The following is a 16,471-nucleotide window of genomic DNA, read 5'->3' on the forward strand; positions in this document are numbered from 1 at the left end:
GGGAGGGCGCCTGGCCCCGCTCACTTTGCTGGGTGCCAAGTGCCCCCGGGTTCAGCTCCAGCGGACCCAGAAAGTCGCTCGCCTCCAAACCCAGGCGTCCTCCTGACTAGGAACACATCCCCCGGTGTAGACAAACCTCATGCAGCCCGATCTCTCCACTGTCCCACCTGAAGGTCAGCCCAGAGGGCCACCGCCACCCCCGGCAGGACCTTTGGGAGGACCTGCGATGCCCCAGGGGAGTCCTGCGGGTGGGGGCCTGGGAGGGGCCCTCCTCCCAAGGGAGTTTCCTGGCCCCTGAGGGCCAGCAGTTCCGGCCCTGAGGTGGGGCTCCCCGAAGCCCTGCCTCCCACACCCCGCCACCCCCCAACCCCACCCCAAGCAGAGTTTCCAGCCACTGGAGGCTGAGCAAAGCTGCGCGCTCGGGCACTGTCTTCCAGCGCCCAGGGCCGAGGGGGAGGCCGGGAGGCCAGACGTCAGGTGAGAGTGTGTGGAGGCCGGGTGGGCCTGCCGCCCCCCGAAGTCCGGGGGAATCCTGTTCTTCTGGACGGAGGTCCACAGAAACTTTGTTTCCGGGAAGAATCAAGCATTCCAGTTAGACCAAAGGTGGAGGGGTCAGTCAGCGCAACTTCGGTAGGTGCCCGGCCCCAGGTTGACAGGGAGGCCCTCCCCCAGGGACGGCGGGCGTGCCCCACTGGGGGAGGACACAGCGTGGAGCCCAGCGTCGCTCCTGCGGGTCCCAGGGCCCGGAGTGACGGGGAAGGCTTCCTGGAGGAGGGGGCTCGCTCAGGTCTCCGAGGCCAAGCAGGATGGGGAGGGGGCGGCAGTGGGAAGGTCATGGAGCAGGAGGAAAGCTTGGCAGCTGGGGGAGCAAACGGACCTGTGCCGGGAGGTGGGGAGGAGGATGCACACTGTCCGGAGGGAGAGAGCAGGGTGGCCTGCAGGGAGCCGTGGAGGAGGTGGCGGGGGCTGAGACGCCGCTGAGACACCAGCCCCCGCTTCCTGGGAAAAGCGGCCTCAGCACCCGGAGATTTTCCCCAGCAGGGCCGCAGAAGGTACACTCCAGGAGGAACTTCCTGCCTCCTGAGTGGCTGGTCGGGGGTTGGGGGGGGGCACTGCCCAGGCAGAGAGGGCATCCAGAGGCCGATGCGGGGACAGGGAGGGCTGAGCAGGGCCCATGGGGCCGCCCCTGGGCCACCTGCCCTCCTGGGGCCCCCGCAAGCGCACCCCAGGACCCCAGGCCTGGACACAGGCTGGCGGCCCAGCCCGGCCGGTGGAGCTGACGGCGCCACCTGGTGGCCGCACGCAGGCCGGAACCTTAACCACCGCGGGAACCGGGCAGTCCAGGGGGACCCTGAGCCTGCCCAGGCCTCAGGGCCCCCATCGCTCGTGGCCGGTGTGCCCAGGGGCCCGCAGTCCTCTCGGGTCTGCTCCCAGGCCCCTCTTGTGGTTCTGGGACTCCCCTTTCTTCAAATCCCGGCGGTTCGAGGTCCATGGCTCTCCGGTCAAACAGGAGGAGGACATCAGCCAAGCGGGGTGCGGGGAGGGCACACGCATGAACACTCACGAGTATGCACATGCACCCACACACACACACAGGTACACACACAGATGGGAATTCTGGGCTGACAATGACCACCAACCCCGTATTCTCAACCATGAGAATCACGAAGGAAGCTGTTTTAACCCCAGGACGCACTTTGGCTCTGACATTTCAGCAGGTAAAGGTGGGCTTGCAGCCCCACGTGGGAGCTGGGACTCCACGTCGACCGCAGGGCTGCTCCAGGGGCCTGCAGGCCTGCGGGCCTGCGGCTCTGGCCAGCCCACCCAGGGCACTCCACCAGCCGGCACAGGAGTGGTCAGAGGGGCCACCCGGTCCTGTGAGCACCCCGAGCGCCCCTACACTCCACCACCAGGGCCTCACCAGTGGCCCCCCAGCCAGGACCGGCTCCACAACTGTGGGGCTCACGCAGGGCTCGTGCGGCCTCTTGCTCCACACCTGAGCTCACCAAGCTGGCAGCGGCGGGAATTAGAGCAAGCCCGGCCTCCGCTCTGAGCCCCGGCTGGCCTGACGTCCCCTCCTCATGTGGGTGGCTCCCGGGGGCTGGGGCCTGCCCGCTGCGGTTGGACAGCTCTTGTGGGGATGAGACAGGCGCATTCGGGGGGGAAGGGGAGACAGCCAGGCTGTGCAGCAGGACCCCCGCGGACAGGACACCCTGCTTTGACTGTGGCCCCTCCTTCAACAGGTTGGGCCGGTGCTGGCAGGGGGTGCTGAGACTGTTAGATCTCGGTGGGGCCCTCTTCCGACCTTGCCCGCACTTTGCAGCAGGGTGGGTGGGGGGCATGGTAGTGTGAGGTCCAGCTCTGATGCCTGCCTGTTTCTGGGGGGCTGGGGCTGGGCTGGGTCCTATGACGAGGCCGCCGGTGCCCCCGGAGGAGGGGAGCCCAGGACAAGCTGTTGCGGGGAGACTCTCATGGCCTGAGGTCTCAGTGTGCGGGCTGTGGAGGTCCCTGTGGGGGTCCCTGTGGGCGTGCTCCTCCTGAATGGTGGGCTGTGCCGGCCCCGCCCTCCACCCCCCAGCAGCAGAGCTGCTGAAGGGTCGGGGACAGGTAGGCGGGCAGGAATGCCGGCCGCGCCCGGCTGCACCCTGCCCTGCCTGCCCCCACCTCGCTGTGCCCCTCGTGGCACCTCCTTTGGCTCAGAGGAGCCCCTGCTGACCCTGGGGGTCCGAGCCCCACTCCCACCCCTCCTGCACCCCGTGATCCTAGCACAGCCCCGGCCCCCCGTTTGCTCTGGGGCTGGTGACCCACAATTGAACACGCTCCGCCGTGTCACCAGCAAACCGTGGTGGGCTCAAGGGAGCCAGGGCCCAGGGAGAGTGGCCAGGTGGGAAGGGGCTTCCTGGAGGAAGGCGGTGGAAGGCTCTCGGGAGGCCGGTGGGGGCAGGGTTGGGCTGCCCAGGCTGGGCCTGCTTGGCGGGGCTGGGGAGGGGGTGGTGGCCGGAAGGCTGGGCCCACAGGGGCGAAGCCAGCTCTTTGGCCAGGGCCCAGAGCCTCCCTCCACCTGGCGCCGCTCGGAACGCTCGCCCTGGCCACCCCAGACAGCCTCCGTGCCCGGGCAGACCGAGCTGGCTGCTGCTGGGCAGATGGGATGGTGGGCAAGGTCCCCATGGGTCACCCTCATGAGTGACCTGACCGCCCCGGCCATTTGCTCCAAGGCAGCGGGACCAGGAGATGGGGCACCCTCCAGACACCCACAGTGCCCGCACCCCGGTGGGCACCACAGCCACTCCTGGGCTCACACCGGACCTCGCTACCCCTATCCCCTGTGAGTCTGGGGGCCTGTGGGGGACAGTGCAGACGGCCCAGGGGGTGGGGGGCGGTCACTGTCCACAGTGGCATCTCAGGCCGTCTCTGCGCCACCCCAGGGCTCCGCTGGGCTCTCGTGGCCTCTGCCATCGTAGCGGGCGTCCTCCTCACATCCTGCCTGCTCTGCACCATCTGCTGCTGCCACCGTGGGCGCCACAGGAAGAGGCCCAGAGACAAGGAGGCTGTGGTCCTGGGCACCACCGGGCTCACCACCACCACCCACCTGGTGAGAGGCGGGCACCCAGCTCCCTGTGGGCCAGGGCCGGGGCAGCTCCGCCCCCAGGGTGGTCTGGTCTGCCTAGGGCAGAGGCGGGGGCCTTCCCCGCAGGGGAGGTGACCAACAAAGGTGTGAGGGGGCTCGGGCCACGGGGAGCCACAGAGGTTCCGGAGGAAGGCCGTGGCCTGAGAGGTGGATTGGGGGGCATGACGGCCAGTCTCACAGGGCCGAGAGAAGGGTGGCCTTCTAGTGGCCTGGAGGTCTGCTCCGCCATGGACCTGCTGCCTGTGGGGCGAGGGCTCCGATGGGCACAGGGTGCCCACACAGCGGTCAGCATTCTCGTGACGCCACTCAGGTGCAGCCGGAGTTGGGTAACGTGGCATCTGGACCTGCGGGTGCCCAGCAGTGGGGCGCCTGCAGCTGTCCCTGGAGTATGACTCTGGAAGCCAGGAGGTAAGGGGGTCCCAGAGGATGCGTGGGATTTTGGAGGGGTGACGAGTGAAGGGCGGGCGCCCAGTGCTGGGTGGCGCAGGGCTGACCGGGGAGGGGCCCCTGGCTGCTAGATCAGGGTGGGCCTCAAGCAGGCTGCGGACCTGAGGCCCGGGACCCCGGGCGGCACGGCGGACCCCTATGCCCGCCTGAGCCTGTCCCCGGACGCCGGGCGCACACATGAGACAAAGGTGCACCCTGGCACGCTGTGCCCCGTGTTCGAGGAGACCTGCTCCTTGCACGTGAGTCCGGGCTGGCCCGGGGGGCTGGGCGGGGTGGCCGGGCGGCTCTGCCGAGCTGCCCAGGACCTCCCTGCGAGTGCTGCTCCTGGCACAGGCGCCTCTCCCAGCACGGGACGCTGGGCACGCTCAAGCTGCCACTGGACTCCATGGCCCTGCAGCACGTGCGGAGCTCTGGCGCCCGCTGGGCCCACCCGCCGCGGCCGAGGTGAGCCCGCCTGCCCCCGGCTCCCACCCTCCCACCCGGCTCCGCGTGCTGGGGGGCAGCTGAGGCCCTCTCGTGCCACCCGCAGCCTGAGCAGACCGAGGAGCTCTGCTTCTCGCTCCGCTACGTGCCCGGCTCCGGCCGGCTGACCGTGGTCGTGCTGGAGGCCCGAGGCCTGAGCCCGGCGCTGGCAGGTGAGAGCTGGACCCACCGCTCCACGTGGACAGAGGAAACCCAGGGCTCAGCCCTCAGACCTGGGAGGCCCTCTGACCCCTTTCGCTCTCCCAGACCCCTACGTGAAGGTCCAGCTCCTGCTGAACCAGAGAAAGTGGAAGAAGAGAAAGACATCGGCCAGGAAGGGCACGGCCACCCCTTACTACAACGAGGCCTTCACCTTCCTCGTGCCCTTCAGCCAGATCCAGGTGGGCTGCCTGGAGGAGGGGGCGGTGGGGGGGCGGTACCTCACTCAGGGCCAGACTGACCACTGTCTCTCTCCCCTTCCTCCCACACCTCTGCCTGCTTCTACCCAGAGCGTGGATCTGGTGCTGGCCGTCTGGGCCCGGGGCCCACAGCTGCGGCCCCAGCCTGTCGCAAGGTGCTGCTGGACTCCCAGCACTGGGCAGACATGCTGGCCCAGGCCCGGCGGCCAGTCGCCCAGTGGCACCGCCTGCAGCCAGCCAGGGAGGTGGGCCAGGCCCGGCCTTGAGTCCCGCCTGCGTCCGCCCTTGCTCGGCTGCTGAGGGCAGCCCTGGGCCTGGGTCTCCCCGCGCGCGCTGCCCCAGGGCCCGCCGTAATAAACGCCTCCCCCCTGCATCATGTGTCCTTCCTGAACTCCGCAGGCATGGCAGGGTCAGGGGCTCCTGACACCGTCACGGCCCCTCCCGTGGACAGGGAGAGGGTCTCCTCTCATGGCTCAGCCAGGCCTTGAGGCCTCTGACTGGCACCTGACAGCTGAGTGAGGGCAAAGGGGCCCCTCCAGGCCCACGGGGAAGATCCAGGAGATGGGGCCCCCATCTGTGACTAGACAGTTAGAGCTGGGCCCCTGGGGACACACTGGGCAAGAGGCAGACGTTTGGGGGTGGTGACAGTGGGCGGAGGGAACCCCAATTCCTGGGGCCACCCCAGTCTCCCACAAAGCCCCCAAACTGACGACGGTGGTGCGAGGCCTCCCCTGCACGCGCAGCAGGGGGCAGTAGTCGCCTGCAGAAGCCACCCTGGGGCCTTTGGGGGCTCAGCCTGGCCCAGAAAGCAGCTCTAATCCCCACACATCTGGACGGCTTTAGCTTTCCCTGACCCTCCCCATGGCCGAGAACCCCCAGCTCGGAGGATGCCAAGTCATGGTCGTCCGGATGCCTCTGCTGGGTGGGGGCCAGGGCTGGGGGCCGCAGGCCCAGGGCCGGGGTGAGGAGGGTAGAGCTGGGCCTGCCTGAGCAGCCAGGCGGGCCCTGGGCTCCTTCGGGTCAGGGAGAGGTTCCCAGGCGGGTGGCGCCGAAATCCTGAGTTTGAAGGACATATTCTGAGCAGTGCGGGGAGCCAGCCCAGGGGCAGGGTGGTCGGGCAAGGCTACACGTCCATCTGGGGCCTCCCGTCCTGTTCTGGGAGGAAGGTGGGATCCAGCCCCTGGAGGGCAGTCCCCCAACCCTAAGCCCAGAGCCCCTAGTGCTGCTGCAGGCCCCAGAGGCCGTGTCTGGGGTCCGGCCTTGCCCCAGGCCAGCCTGAGGCAGGGAGCACGTGAGCAGCTCTTGCCCAAGCCGCCCACTGGGCTAGAGGGGACTGTGGGCAGCAGAGTGTGAGCAGGCTGCTGTTTCCCGGGGGCCCAGAAGCCTGGGGAAGCCGAGGGGCCCCAGAGAGGACCCTGAATCTGGGCAGACGGGGCTGGGCCGGAGTGACCCCTCGGCTGACCTCTGAGCCGGCACCATGGCTGCTGAGGCCGTCACGCTGTCCTCAGGCTCCTTGCAAGATACGAGGGAGGCAACTCGAAGTCGTCACCTCGCCCTAAATAGACCAACCCAGCCTCAGCACCCCCTCCCAAGACTTCTTGGCCTGGATGGCGGCGGCGGCGGCGGCTGGGCCAGGCCAGGCGGCTGGGCAGGTGGGGAGGTCCCTGTGCCCCCATTGGTCTGAGGAGGACTCCATGCCCTTTCTGAGCGGGGGCCCAGCCCGGGGGAGGCCATTTATAGCCCTCCCCTGGACCCACCAGCCCGACTCGCCACTGCCGGCCTGACCTCGGTCCCAGCACTGCTGCCCAGACGCGAGGTGAGGCCGGCCCGGCCCGCCGAGGCCAGCACGGGCGTGTCTGGGGCGCGCTCGCAGAGGGACTTCTCCAGGGCCAGGGTGGGGGTCCGGGGTCTGAGGGCTTCTGCAGAGCAGAGGGCTGCAGGGAGATGCCTCTGGAGGGGGCTGGCGTGGCATGGGGTCCTGGACGGCACGGTGACAGCCAGGCCTCAGCTGTGGGCTGTGGGAAGGGGACTTCACAGTGTGAGGGACCCCAGGCCCTGCCGGGGGGCAGCATCTTGTATGCACTTGGGCCAGAAGCCGAAGGAGCAGAGTTAAAAATAACCGGCGGCTCAGGCGGCCACCTGTGCTGGCCAGACCCACCCTCCCGTGGGGACAGCTGCAGCAACTCCAGGCCCGCGGGGACATTTCGGGCACACTTTCTCCTCTTACTGCCCACCCCCCCCCGCCCTGGGGAATTCCAAGACGTGGCCCTGAAGGAGGTGGGGGTGGGGGGCGGGTTGGTGCTCTCCTGGCCCCACTGGGTATAGGGCAGGCGGGCAGGGGCCCTGACCCCCCACCTTTCTCTCCCGCAGGCTATCAGCTCAGGAGCGCACGATGGGGGAGTAAGTGTAACCCTCAGCCCGCTGCCCCCAGGGCCCCCACCCCCCAGTGCTGGGTGGGGGTCTCCGCATGTCCCCACCTGGCCATCCCGTGTGCCCACCCGTCCCATCACACAGCCCCATGGCCCTAACCTCTCTTCTCTCTCCCCCACCCCCCGCCCGCCCTCTGGGGACAGTGAGGAGGTGAGTACCGGCTTTGGGGTAAAACGCTGAGGGGGTGGGACCCTCAAGTCAGGACAGGCCTGAAGCTGGAGCTCCAAGGCCCAGAGAGACTGCCTGTCACCCTGCGGGTGACACTGCCCCACCCCACCCACCAAGACACTGGCAAACAGAGGAAGTGCCTCTTCTCTGGCCCCTCCCACGGGCCAGGGGAAGTGGGGCTGCGGCCTGGTCACCGGGGAGTCGCTTCTTCTTTCTCATGGCTGCACCCCGCCCCACCCCTGGTGCCCGAGGGTCTCCCCTGCCCTCCTCTCGCCCTTCCTGTCTGAAGTCTCTTCTCCAGACCCCAGCCCTCCCCACCAGAAGGGCTGCCCCAGCAAAGGGTCACCAATGCGGCCTCGTGTCCCGGGCTGGTGTCCCCCCACCAGGCCCAGGCCCCGCTGTACCTCGGGCAGGACGCAGGGCTGGCCGGGTGGGCAGGAAGGGGTGCGGAGTGCTGGGACCCCCCACCGGCTGGCCCTGACTGCGCCTCCTCTCCCCTGCCCTGCAGAAACGCCACAGGGCCATCACGGCCCGCAGGCAGCACCTGAAGGTAGGTGCCGGCCCGGGGAGGGCGGCCCGGGGGCTCGGTGGCCTGGCCAGCTGCGCCCCTCACTGCCCGCTGCCCGCCACCCCACCCCCAGAGCGTCATGCTGCAGATCGCGGCCACCGAGCTGGAGAAGGAGGAGGGCCGCCGGGAGGCGGAGAAGCAGAACTACCTGTCGGAGCACTGCCCGCCGTTGCACCTGCCCGGCTCCATGTCTGAAGTGCAGGTACCCAGGGCCCCCCGCATCGTGGGCCCCGTCCCCGGCCTGGCCCGGCCTCCCCCTGGGTCGGGAGGACGAGCGGGGTGGTCAGGGCGGGTGGATGCCAAGCATGGGGTCGCCTGCCCACCCACCCGCGACCTCCGCCGCCAGGAGCTCTGCAGGCAGCTGCACGCCAAGATCGACGCGGCCGAGGAGGAGAAGTATGACATGGAGATAAGGGTGCAGAAGAGCACCAAGGAGGTGAGGGCAGGGACAGCGTGTGGGCCTGGGGCGCGGGCGCCCTGACGGCGGGACCCAGGGGCGCGGGCACCCTGATGGCGGGGAAGGCGCAGGGGGCCTGGGGCGCAGCTGCCCTGGCGGCAGAACCCATCCCCGACGCCCGCCCGAGGGGCTGGGAAGGCGCGTGGGCCCGGGGCGTGGGCGCCCTGACGGCGGGGAAGGCGCATGGGGCCCGGGACGCGGGTGCCCTGGTGGCGGGACCCAGGGGCGCGGGGTGCCTTGGTGGCGGGACCCAGTCCCCAACGCCCGCCCGCCCAGCCGTGCTGCCTGCCCTGCAGCTGGAGGACATGAACCAGAAGCTGTTCGACCTGAGGGGCAAGTTCAAGCGGCCCCCACTGCGACGCGTGCGCATGTCGGCCGATGCCATGCTGAAGGCACTGCTGGGCTCCAAGCACAAGGTGTGCATGGACCTGCGGGCTAACCTCAAGCAGGTCAAGAAGGAGGACACCGAGAAGGTAGGGTGCCCCGCCAGCGGCGGCAGGCTCAGCCCGGGGGCCTGCCTGCAGGGCCGGACGTGGGGGTCAGGGAGGCGGGGCGCCGGCCTGAGCCCTGTCCCACCTGCAGGAGCGCGACCTGCGGGACGTGGGCGACTGGAGGAAGAACATCGAGGAGAAGTCGGGCATGGAGGGCCGCAAGAAGATGTTCGAGACCGAGTCCTAGGCCCCTCACCCCCGGCCACCGCCCAGCAGCCCTGCAGCCCGCGGGGGGCCCTGAGGCTGACTTGGCGCCTGTCAATAAAGGATTCCAATCCCCACGCCTGCGCCTCCCTGCCCTGGTCCGGCGCCGCCCTGGCGACAGGCCGCCCTGGGAAGGCCCTCAGACGGTGCCGGGGCTTGGCACTGGGGAGCCACACGCGGGCTTTGGGGGTCCCGGCTGTCCTGGGAGGGCCGTCTCCAGGCCAGTAGCCCTCCTCCTTCCTCCTCGCCCTTTCAGAGCGACACCCTGAGATGAGCGTGCGTCTGTTGTTGCTGTCGTCACAGAGGCCCCCTCGGGGCCCAGAGACACTGTCCTTGAGGCCCTGGTCCACGCAGGAGCCTGGGGGGCCTCCCTCCCCGTGCACGCAGCCCATTCCTACCAGCTGCCCTTTCCCAGGCCCCAGGCCCCAGGCCCCCACAGGGGCTTGGGGGGCGGTCCTGGACCAGACCCCTGGGGGCCTCAAGGGGCTGGGGTCTGTCTCCCCCTGGAAACTGGTGACGGAACAAGCCGGCCCTCTCTAGGCCCAGCAGGAGGCCTGGCCCTCCTTCCTGCCTGCCCCGGCCCTGTCCACCCCCACATCAGGGACGATGACCCTGGCAGGCCCAGACAGGACTGTCACAGCAAGGCCGCCTTCAGCCTCCTCTTGAGGGATGACGGCGTGGTCCGCGAAGGCCCCGCACTCAGATCTCTGGTGGGGAGGCCAGGCCGCAGTGGTGATGGAGTGGCTGTCCACCCTGCCCTTGCCCTTGGGAGGCCCCCATGACTGATGTGCAGGGCCCCGGAGCCTTGAGCCTTGAGGGAGGGACGTCAGCCCGCCCGAGGCCTTGGCCAGTCCTGCTGCCCGGTCCTGCTGCTGCAGCGCGGGGACCGGGCTCCGTCCTGCGAGCACCTTCCTGTGGGCCCTCCTGCTTGGCTACCCTGTGACTCGGGGCGGGCCCAGCGCTGGCGCTCCCGACGGCGGGAGGCTGCTCACCGAGTGCGGAGCCCAGCACGGGCAGGTGGCAGGCAGTGGGCTCCAGGACTGGGTGGGCTGCGGTGGCCAGAGCTCCCAGGGCGGAGGCGGTACCTGCCCCCACCCCGCGGGGCTGAGGGCGGGGCCCCCCAGGGATGCAGCCCCCACAGGTGGGACCTACTCCGGTGGGTTTGGGGAATGATCTTCTTGCAAGCAAATGCCAAACACGAGGTTCCAGAGGGTGACTCCCTGGGCTGGGGGCAGTGGGCGTGACGTGGCACTTGGGGCAGGGCAGTAGATTTACGGGTGTGTGCGCTCACTTGGGTCCAACTCTGCGGGACCCGCTGGCGTGTAGCCCGCCAGGCTCCTCTGTTCACGGAATTCTCCAGGGAAGAATACTGGAGTGGGTAGCCATGCCCTCCTCCAGGGGTCTTCTCAACCCAGGGATCGAAGCCACATCTGCATTGGAGGTGAACTCTTAACAGTCTGAGCCACCTGGGAAGCCCCCAGACTTATGGGTACAGAGGGCCACGGGAACTGAGCCAAACCGGCAGACACCCACCCAACGCAGCTTGGCTGGCCCCACACCCCTTGCGACCCCCTGAGGGTGGCACCCCTGGGTGACCTCACTAGCCGTGTGGACATGGGCCCAATCCAGGAAGCACATAGTCCAGCAGCGGGCAAGTATTGAGGGCTCTGCCTTCTAGAAAGTTCTCTGCAGCGTGGAGAACGGTCGAGGCAGGATGGGAGCCGCTGTCACCCCCTGGGGGCGGGGGGAGAGCGGCTTTGGGTGCAGAGAGATTCGAGAGGCAGAGCCCCCAGGACGTGGCGGACCAGGGAGACGGGGCACCCAGGCCTGTGCCCAGAGCGGCTGTGGGGCTGGCTCTGCGGGGGGAGCACGTGGCTGCTTCCAGACAGACAGCTGGGCGCAGGGGCCCGGGCTGAAGACAGGGTCTCAGCGTCCTCAGCTCTGGGCAAGGTCCCTGGCAACGGATGGGGAGAGGCAGCGACTCCTAGAACGCCCAAGCTGGGCGCTGCCCAGAAGGAGCCCCGAGGGCAGGAGGAGGGCAGCAAGACGTGCAGAGGACGTGCCCACCCGGGGGTGATGCTGGAGGTCAGGGAGGGACGCAGCCACAGCAAGTCCCGGGGGACCTGGCTCAGCTGGGCCGGGGGTCCGGGTGAGGCTGGCGGAGACTGGCTGGGTGCTCCCTGGTGGTGCGGGGTGTGTACGGGTTTGGGCTTGCAGCTTGCTCCATCCTGCCCTTGCGAGGGTGCCCAGACACCAGGGCCTCGGTCCCTACACCAGCCTCCAGGAAGTGACCAGGGCTCAGGGGCGGACGGCTGAGCCCAGGGGCCGTGGGTGCACAGAGACCCAGGACCTTCTGGGGGTCAGAAAGGAAAACGGCAGAGCGAAGACAGAGCACAGCAAGTGAGGGGAGGTGGTCGGCAGGCACGTGGTGGCCGGTCAGCGCTCGGCGGTGGACTGAGGTCGAGTCTGCGCTATGGTCAGGGGAGAGGGCTGCTCCTGTTTTAGGAAAGAGACCATGAGTCCTCAGGAGTAGAGGAGGCTGGAAGAGGGACAGAGAGATGGCAGGTGGCGGAGCTCAGGATGCGCAGGGGCTCTGAGGGTCAGCCTTAAAACTTTTCTGCCTGCTTGAAATAATTTCCTCCCAATTAAACCGTTAAAAAAAAAAAAAAAAGTCAAACCAAGAAAACTCTTAAACAATGGCAAAATGGTTGTTCTTCAGTTGCTCTGCTGTACCTGACTCTTTGAGACCCCATGGACTGCAGCACGCCAGGCTGCCCTGTCCTTCACTGTCTCCTGGACTTTGCTCAAATTCATGTCCATCAAGTCAGTGATGCCATCCAACCATCTCGTTCTCTGTTGCCCCCTTCTCTTTCCCAGTATCAGGGTCTTTTCCAATGTGTCGGCTCTTTGCATCAGGTGACCAAAGTACTGATGCTTCAGTCCTTCCAATGAATATTCAGTACTAATTTCCTTTAGGATTGACTGGTTTGGTCTCCCTGCTGTCCAAGGGACTCTCAAAAGTCTTCTCCAACACCACAGTTTGAAAGCATCAATTGTTCGTCACTCAGCCTTCTTCATGGTCTGACTCTCACATCAGTACATGACTGCTGGAAAAACCATAGCTTTGACTATATAGATCTTTGTTGAGAAAGTGATATCTCTGCTTTTTAATACCCTGTCTAGGTTTGTCTAGCTTTTCTTTCAAGGAATAAGCACCTTTCAGTTTCATGGCTGCAGTCACCATCTGCAGTGATCTTGGAGCCCAAGAAAATAAATCCGTCACCTGATGGTGGGAGGTGGGGGACCCAGACAGGGGTCTCGGGAGGGTCCCGGGCCCACCCTTCTTCAGCAGGTCGGGCGAGTGCGGTGGGCCGAGGAGACAAGGCAGGGCAGGAGGTGCCAGCCTCGGCGACAGGCGCTGCCAGGGGCCACTCGGGAGGGGACAGAGCCCTGTGGACTAGGACGGGCTGTGGCCCCTGCGTTCTCTGCACCTGAGGCAGGCTTCCCGCCCCCTTCACCTGCACCTCACCCGGCCAAGGGAAAGCAGAGGGGCGTCCACCGGGGGTCCCACGGGGCTGCACCTCCTTAGCTTAGCCCCTGGCAACCTGTCCACATCTGTCCCCCCGGCCCCCAAATACCAGCTTCATCTGCGCCCAGACCTGCTCCCCCTCCAGTTCCAGCCCTGGGCCTCCTTGTCACCCTCCTCCCTAACCTCCACTCACTCTGCCTCACAACAGCTTGGCCTCGGTTTACCCAACTATGAAATGGGTTTGCAGGTGAGTATACCTGCTTCACAGGACGGACAGGTGAGGACGGAGCTCTGACTCCTTCTGGGAGTCTTCCCAGCTTCCCCAGTCACTGCTCCATGACGCACCTGCCTCAGCGCCAGGCCGGGAGATCTCTCTGTCCTGGACTCCGCTAAGAAGCCTTTGGTGAGCCCTCGGGGCTGAGGGCACACGGTCTGGGCCATGATGACCTTGTGTAGAGGGGAGATACCCTCAGCTGGGGCAAGAGTTTGCATGCCTGCTGTCCACACTGGGTCCCCAAGGCTCTGCTCATGTCTGGCCCCCACTCCCGACCACCCCATCACCAACATCCTTGCTGGACTCCTGGCCTTCGTCCTCCGTTGTCCTGGGGGCCTGGGGAAGACCCTCAGATGGCCTTCCCTCGCTGTGAATCAAGATGTCTGGGACAAATATCAATAACCTCAGATACGAAGATGATACCACTCTAATGGTGTTACCGTGGACCCTCCACGTGGAATCCTTCACGGCCAGCCTGGGGGCCTTCCCCCTCCTCACAGCTTCTCCTTCCAGAGGTCTGCTCCTTGAGGTTCTCGTTCCGTCGCTCAGCCATGTCCAACTCTTAGGGACCCCGTGGACTGCAGCACGCCAGGCTCTCCTGTTCTCCTCTATCTCCTGGAGTTTGTTTAAACTCATGTCCGTTGAGTTGGTGATGCCATCCAACCATCTCATCCTCTGCCCTCCCCTTCTCCTTTTGCCTTCAATCTTTCCCAGCATCAGGTCTTTTCCAACAGGATGTCTCTTTGCATCAGGCGGCCAAAGTATTGGAGTTTTAGCTTCAGCATCAGTTCTTATAATGAATGTTCAGGGTTGATTTCCAAGGGGCTCTCAAGAGTCTTCTCCACACCACAGTTTGAAAGCATCAGTTCTTCGGTGTTCGGCCTTCTTTATGGTCCAACTCTCACATCCATACATGACTATTTGAAAAACCATAGCTTTGACTATTCAGATCTTCGTCAGCAAAGTGATGTCTCTGCTTTTCAATCACACTGTCTAGGTTTGTTATACGTTTGCTTTAAACAAGCAAGCGTCTTCTAATTTCATGGCTGCAGTCACCATCTGTGGTGATTTCAAGCCCAAGAAAACAAAACTGGCCACTGCTTCTCCCACCCTTCTATTTGCCATGAAGAGGTGGGGCTGGATGCCACGGTCTTCATTTTTTGATGTTGAGTTTTAAGTCAGCTTTTTTACCCTCCTCTTTCACCCTCATCAAGACACTCTTTAGCTCTTCTTCTCTTCCTGCCATTAGAGTGGTATCATCTGCATATCTGAGGTTGTTGATATTTCTCCAGGCAATCCTGATTCCAGCTTGTGCTTCATCCAGCCCAGCATTTCACATGATGTACTCAGAATATAAGTTAAATAAGGAGGGTGACAACATACAGACTTGATGTACTCCTTTCCTGATTTTTAACCAGTCTGTTGTTCCATGTCCAGTTCTAACTGTTACTTCTTGATCTGCATGCAGGTTTCTTAGGAGACAGATAAGGTGGTCTGTTAGTTTCATCTCTTGAAGAATTTTCCACAGTTTGTTGTGATCCACACAGTCAAAGGCCTTCTTGTAGTCAATGAAGCAGAAGTAGATGTTTTTCTGGAATTCCTGTGCTTTTTCTATTATCCAACGAATGTCGGCAATTTGATCTCTGGTTCCTCTGCCTTTTCTAAAGCTCATACATCTGGAAGTTTTTGGTTTACATACTGCTAAAGCCTAGCTTGGAGGACTTTGAGCATGGCCTTGCTAGCACGTGAAATGAGTGCAACTGGACGGTGGTTTGAACATTCTTTGGCTTTCTGGCAATTCCAGGCTCATGGGAGCTGCCTCCCTTGCAGGGAGACCCAGCCAGGTGCCCAGGGGTCCCAGCCACACCCCTCGGCCTGACCCCCAGCCCCCATCAGGGGTCGCGTGCGTGCACAGACACCCTTATCTGTTCCCCTGTCTTCTCAACCCTCACCTGTCTCCGATGGCTCCTGTAGCCCACCTGCCGCTCCTGGGCCCCCACCTGACCTGGCCTCTCGGTGCAACTGCTCAGTGTGGACACACCCTGTCTGCCCGACGGTCATCCTCCCTGGCCTCCCTCTGGCCTGCCCCCGCTCCCCCCTTGCAGACTCCCTGGCCCTTTCTGTCCCCAGGCCAGGACCCCAGGGCCCAGCTCACCTGATGTGGGAGCACGGGGTCGGGGGAGCTGCACCACCAAACCCTGAAGCCTCTCCCGAGTAAAGCCCTCCCAGCGTGCGCGAGGAAGCCTGAGAGCAGGAGGAGGTCACCGTGCAGCTGGAGACCCCGGGCCTCCGTCCGGCCTGCTCACCGCCGACCGTCTCTCTCCCAGCATCTCCCTGCTGTGCCCCTGCTGTGCCCACACCTACACAGACCCCACAGACGCCTCTGCTGGGGTTTCTGCAGTTGGCATCCGTTCCAGACCCTCCTGAGACCCGACCTTCTCCCACCTCCTGTCTGTGCTCACCCATGCCATGCCTGGGTCCCCAGCACCTCCAGGAGCCCCGACTTCTCAACCCCCGTCCCCCGCCTCTCTCATGGTCTCTCCACTCCTCCCCTGCAGCCGGTACTCCGAGGCCCTCAGAGGAGGGGCCTGGGGCCCCAGGATGAGTGCGGGCCCCCTCCCCTCCCACTGGATGGGGCTGAGAGTGAAGCACTCTCGGCGCTGAGCCCCGAGGTCTGGGGCTGTTTCTTACAGCCACTCCTTCCTTCCCTGGCTGGCAAGTCCCTGAGTCAGCGTCCAGGGCACCGACAAAGGTGAAGCACAGCCCGGCAAGTCCAACAGCAAGATTCACGTCTCCAGGCCTGGAAGCCAGAATCCCAGATCCAGGTGCGGGCGGGGCTTGCCTCCTGAGGCCCCTCTCCTGGGTGTGCGGATGGCCGTCCCCTCCCCGCGTCCTCCAGGGTCGCCCTCTGAGTGTGTCTGAGCCCTGACCACCTCTTCCTACAAGGACACCGTCAGCACTCCCACCGGATCAGACCTGCATCACCCTCTTCTGCCTTGACCTGGCCCTCCGCCGACCACTTCCCTGATTTTGACCCCTGCTCCTCACTCTCCCCACCCACTCTCTCATTCACCACCTGCGCCCCCAGCGTCTCATCACCGGATCATTGGAGGGTGTGGTCCTGACCCTGCTTTCCCCAGGCCTCACCTGGGCCTCAGAGGCCACCTCGTCCGTGGCCCAGCCTCCCCGGGGCGGTCTGCCTGGGCGTCCCACAGGCAGAGTCAGCGCACCTGGGCCCTTCTGCCCCCGTCTGCCTCGCCCAGACCTCCTCCCAGCCAGCCCCTCAGGACCTGCACACCTCGGCTCAGCACCTCAGGGGCTAGAGGCCTCCCTGGTACCCACCCCACCCTCCCGCAGGACTCATTGTTGCCCCGGTCCTTCTTCGTGTCGCTGG

At 65.4% G+C, this 16,471-nt stretch overlaps 2 protein-coding genes across 2 annotated transcripts; both read left to right on the plus strand.

Annotated features, from left to right (window-relative positions):
- The first annotated feature begins 487 nt into the window (after nt 1-487).
- On the plus strand, nt 488-5,327 carry SYT8 (synaptotagmin 8). The gene is given in 12 exon segments (XM_070359649.1): nt 488-630; nt 3,216-3,325; nt 3,426-3,592; nt 3,939-3,993; nt 3,996-4,036; nt 4,147-4,328; nt 4,370-4,476; nt 4,479-4,519; nt 4,605-4,710; nt 4,805-4,938; nt 5,047-5,104; nt 5,107-5,327. Coding segments are annotated over 11 exon segments (1,101 nt in total). The 5' UTR covers nt 488-630; nt 3,216-3,231; the 3' UTR covers nt 5,223-5,327.
- Nucleotides 5,328-7,945: 2,618 nt separating this feature from the next.
- TNNI2 (troponin I2, fast skeletal type) lies at nt 7,946-9,351 on the plus strand. The gene is made up of 5 exons (XM_005903512.3): nt 7,946-8,104; nt 8,196-8,324; nt 8,469-8,558; nt 8,876-9,052; nt 9,162-9,351. The coding sequence occupies exons 2-5, from the start codon at nt 8,202-8,204 to the stop codon at nt 9,255-9,257; spliced, it is 486 nt and encodes a 161-aa protein (XP_005903574.2). The 5' UTR covers nt 7,946-8,104; nt 8,196-8,201; the 3' UTR covers nt 9,258-9,351.
- Nucleotides 9,352-16,471: the final 7,120 nt, after the last annotated feature.

The sequence above is a fragment of the Bos mutus genome, chromosome 22 (genome assembly GCF_027580195.1).
Source record: "Bos mutus isolate GX-2022 chromosome 22, NWIPB_WYAK_1.1, whole genome shotgun sequence".
Classification (NCBI taxonomy): Eukaryota; Metazoa; Chordata; class Mammalia; order Artiodactyla; family Bovidae; genus Bos; species Bos mutus.

Coding starts and splice junctions, on each gene's coding strand:
- TNNI2 (XM_005903512.3), top strand. CDS start 8,202: ATGCTGCAGATCGCGGCCACCGAGCTGGAGAAGGAGGAGGGCCGCCGG. Junction 8,559..8,875: donor TGCAGAAGAGCACCAAGGAG/GTGAGGGCAGGG, acceptor CCTGCCCTGCAG/CTGGAGGACATGAACCAGAA. Junction 9,053..9,161: donor AGAAGGAGGACACCGAGAAG/GTAGGGTGCCCC, acceptor TCCCACCTGCAG/GAGCGCGACCTGCGGGACGT.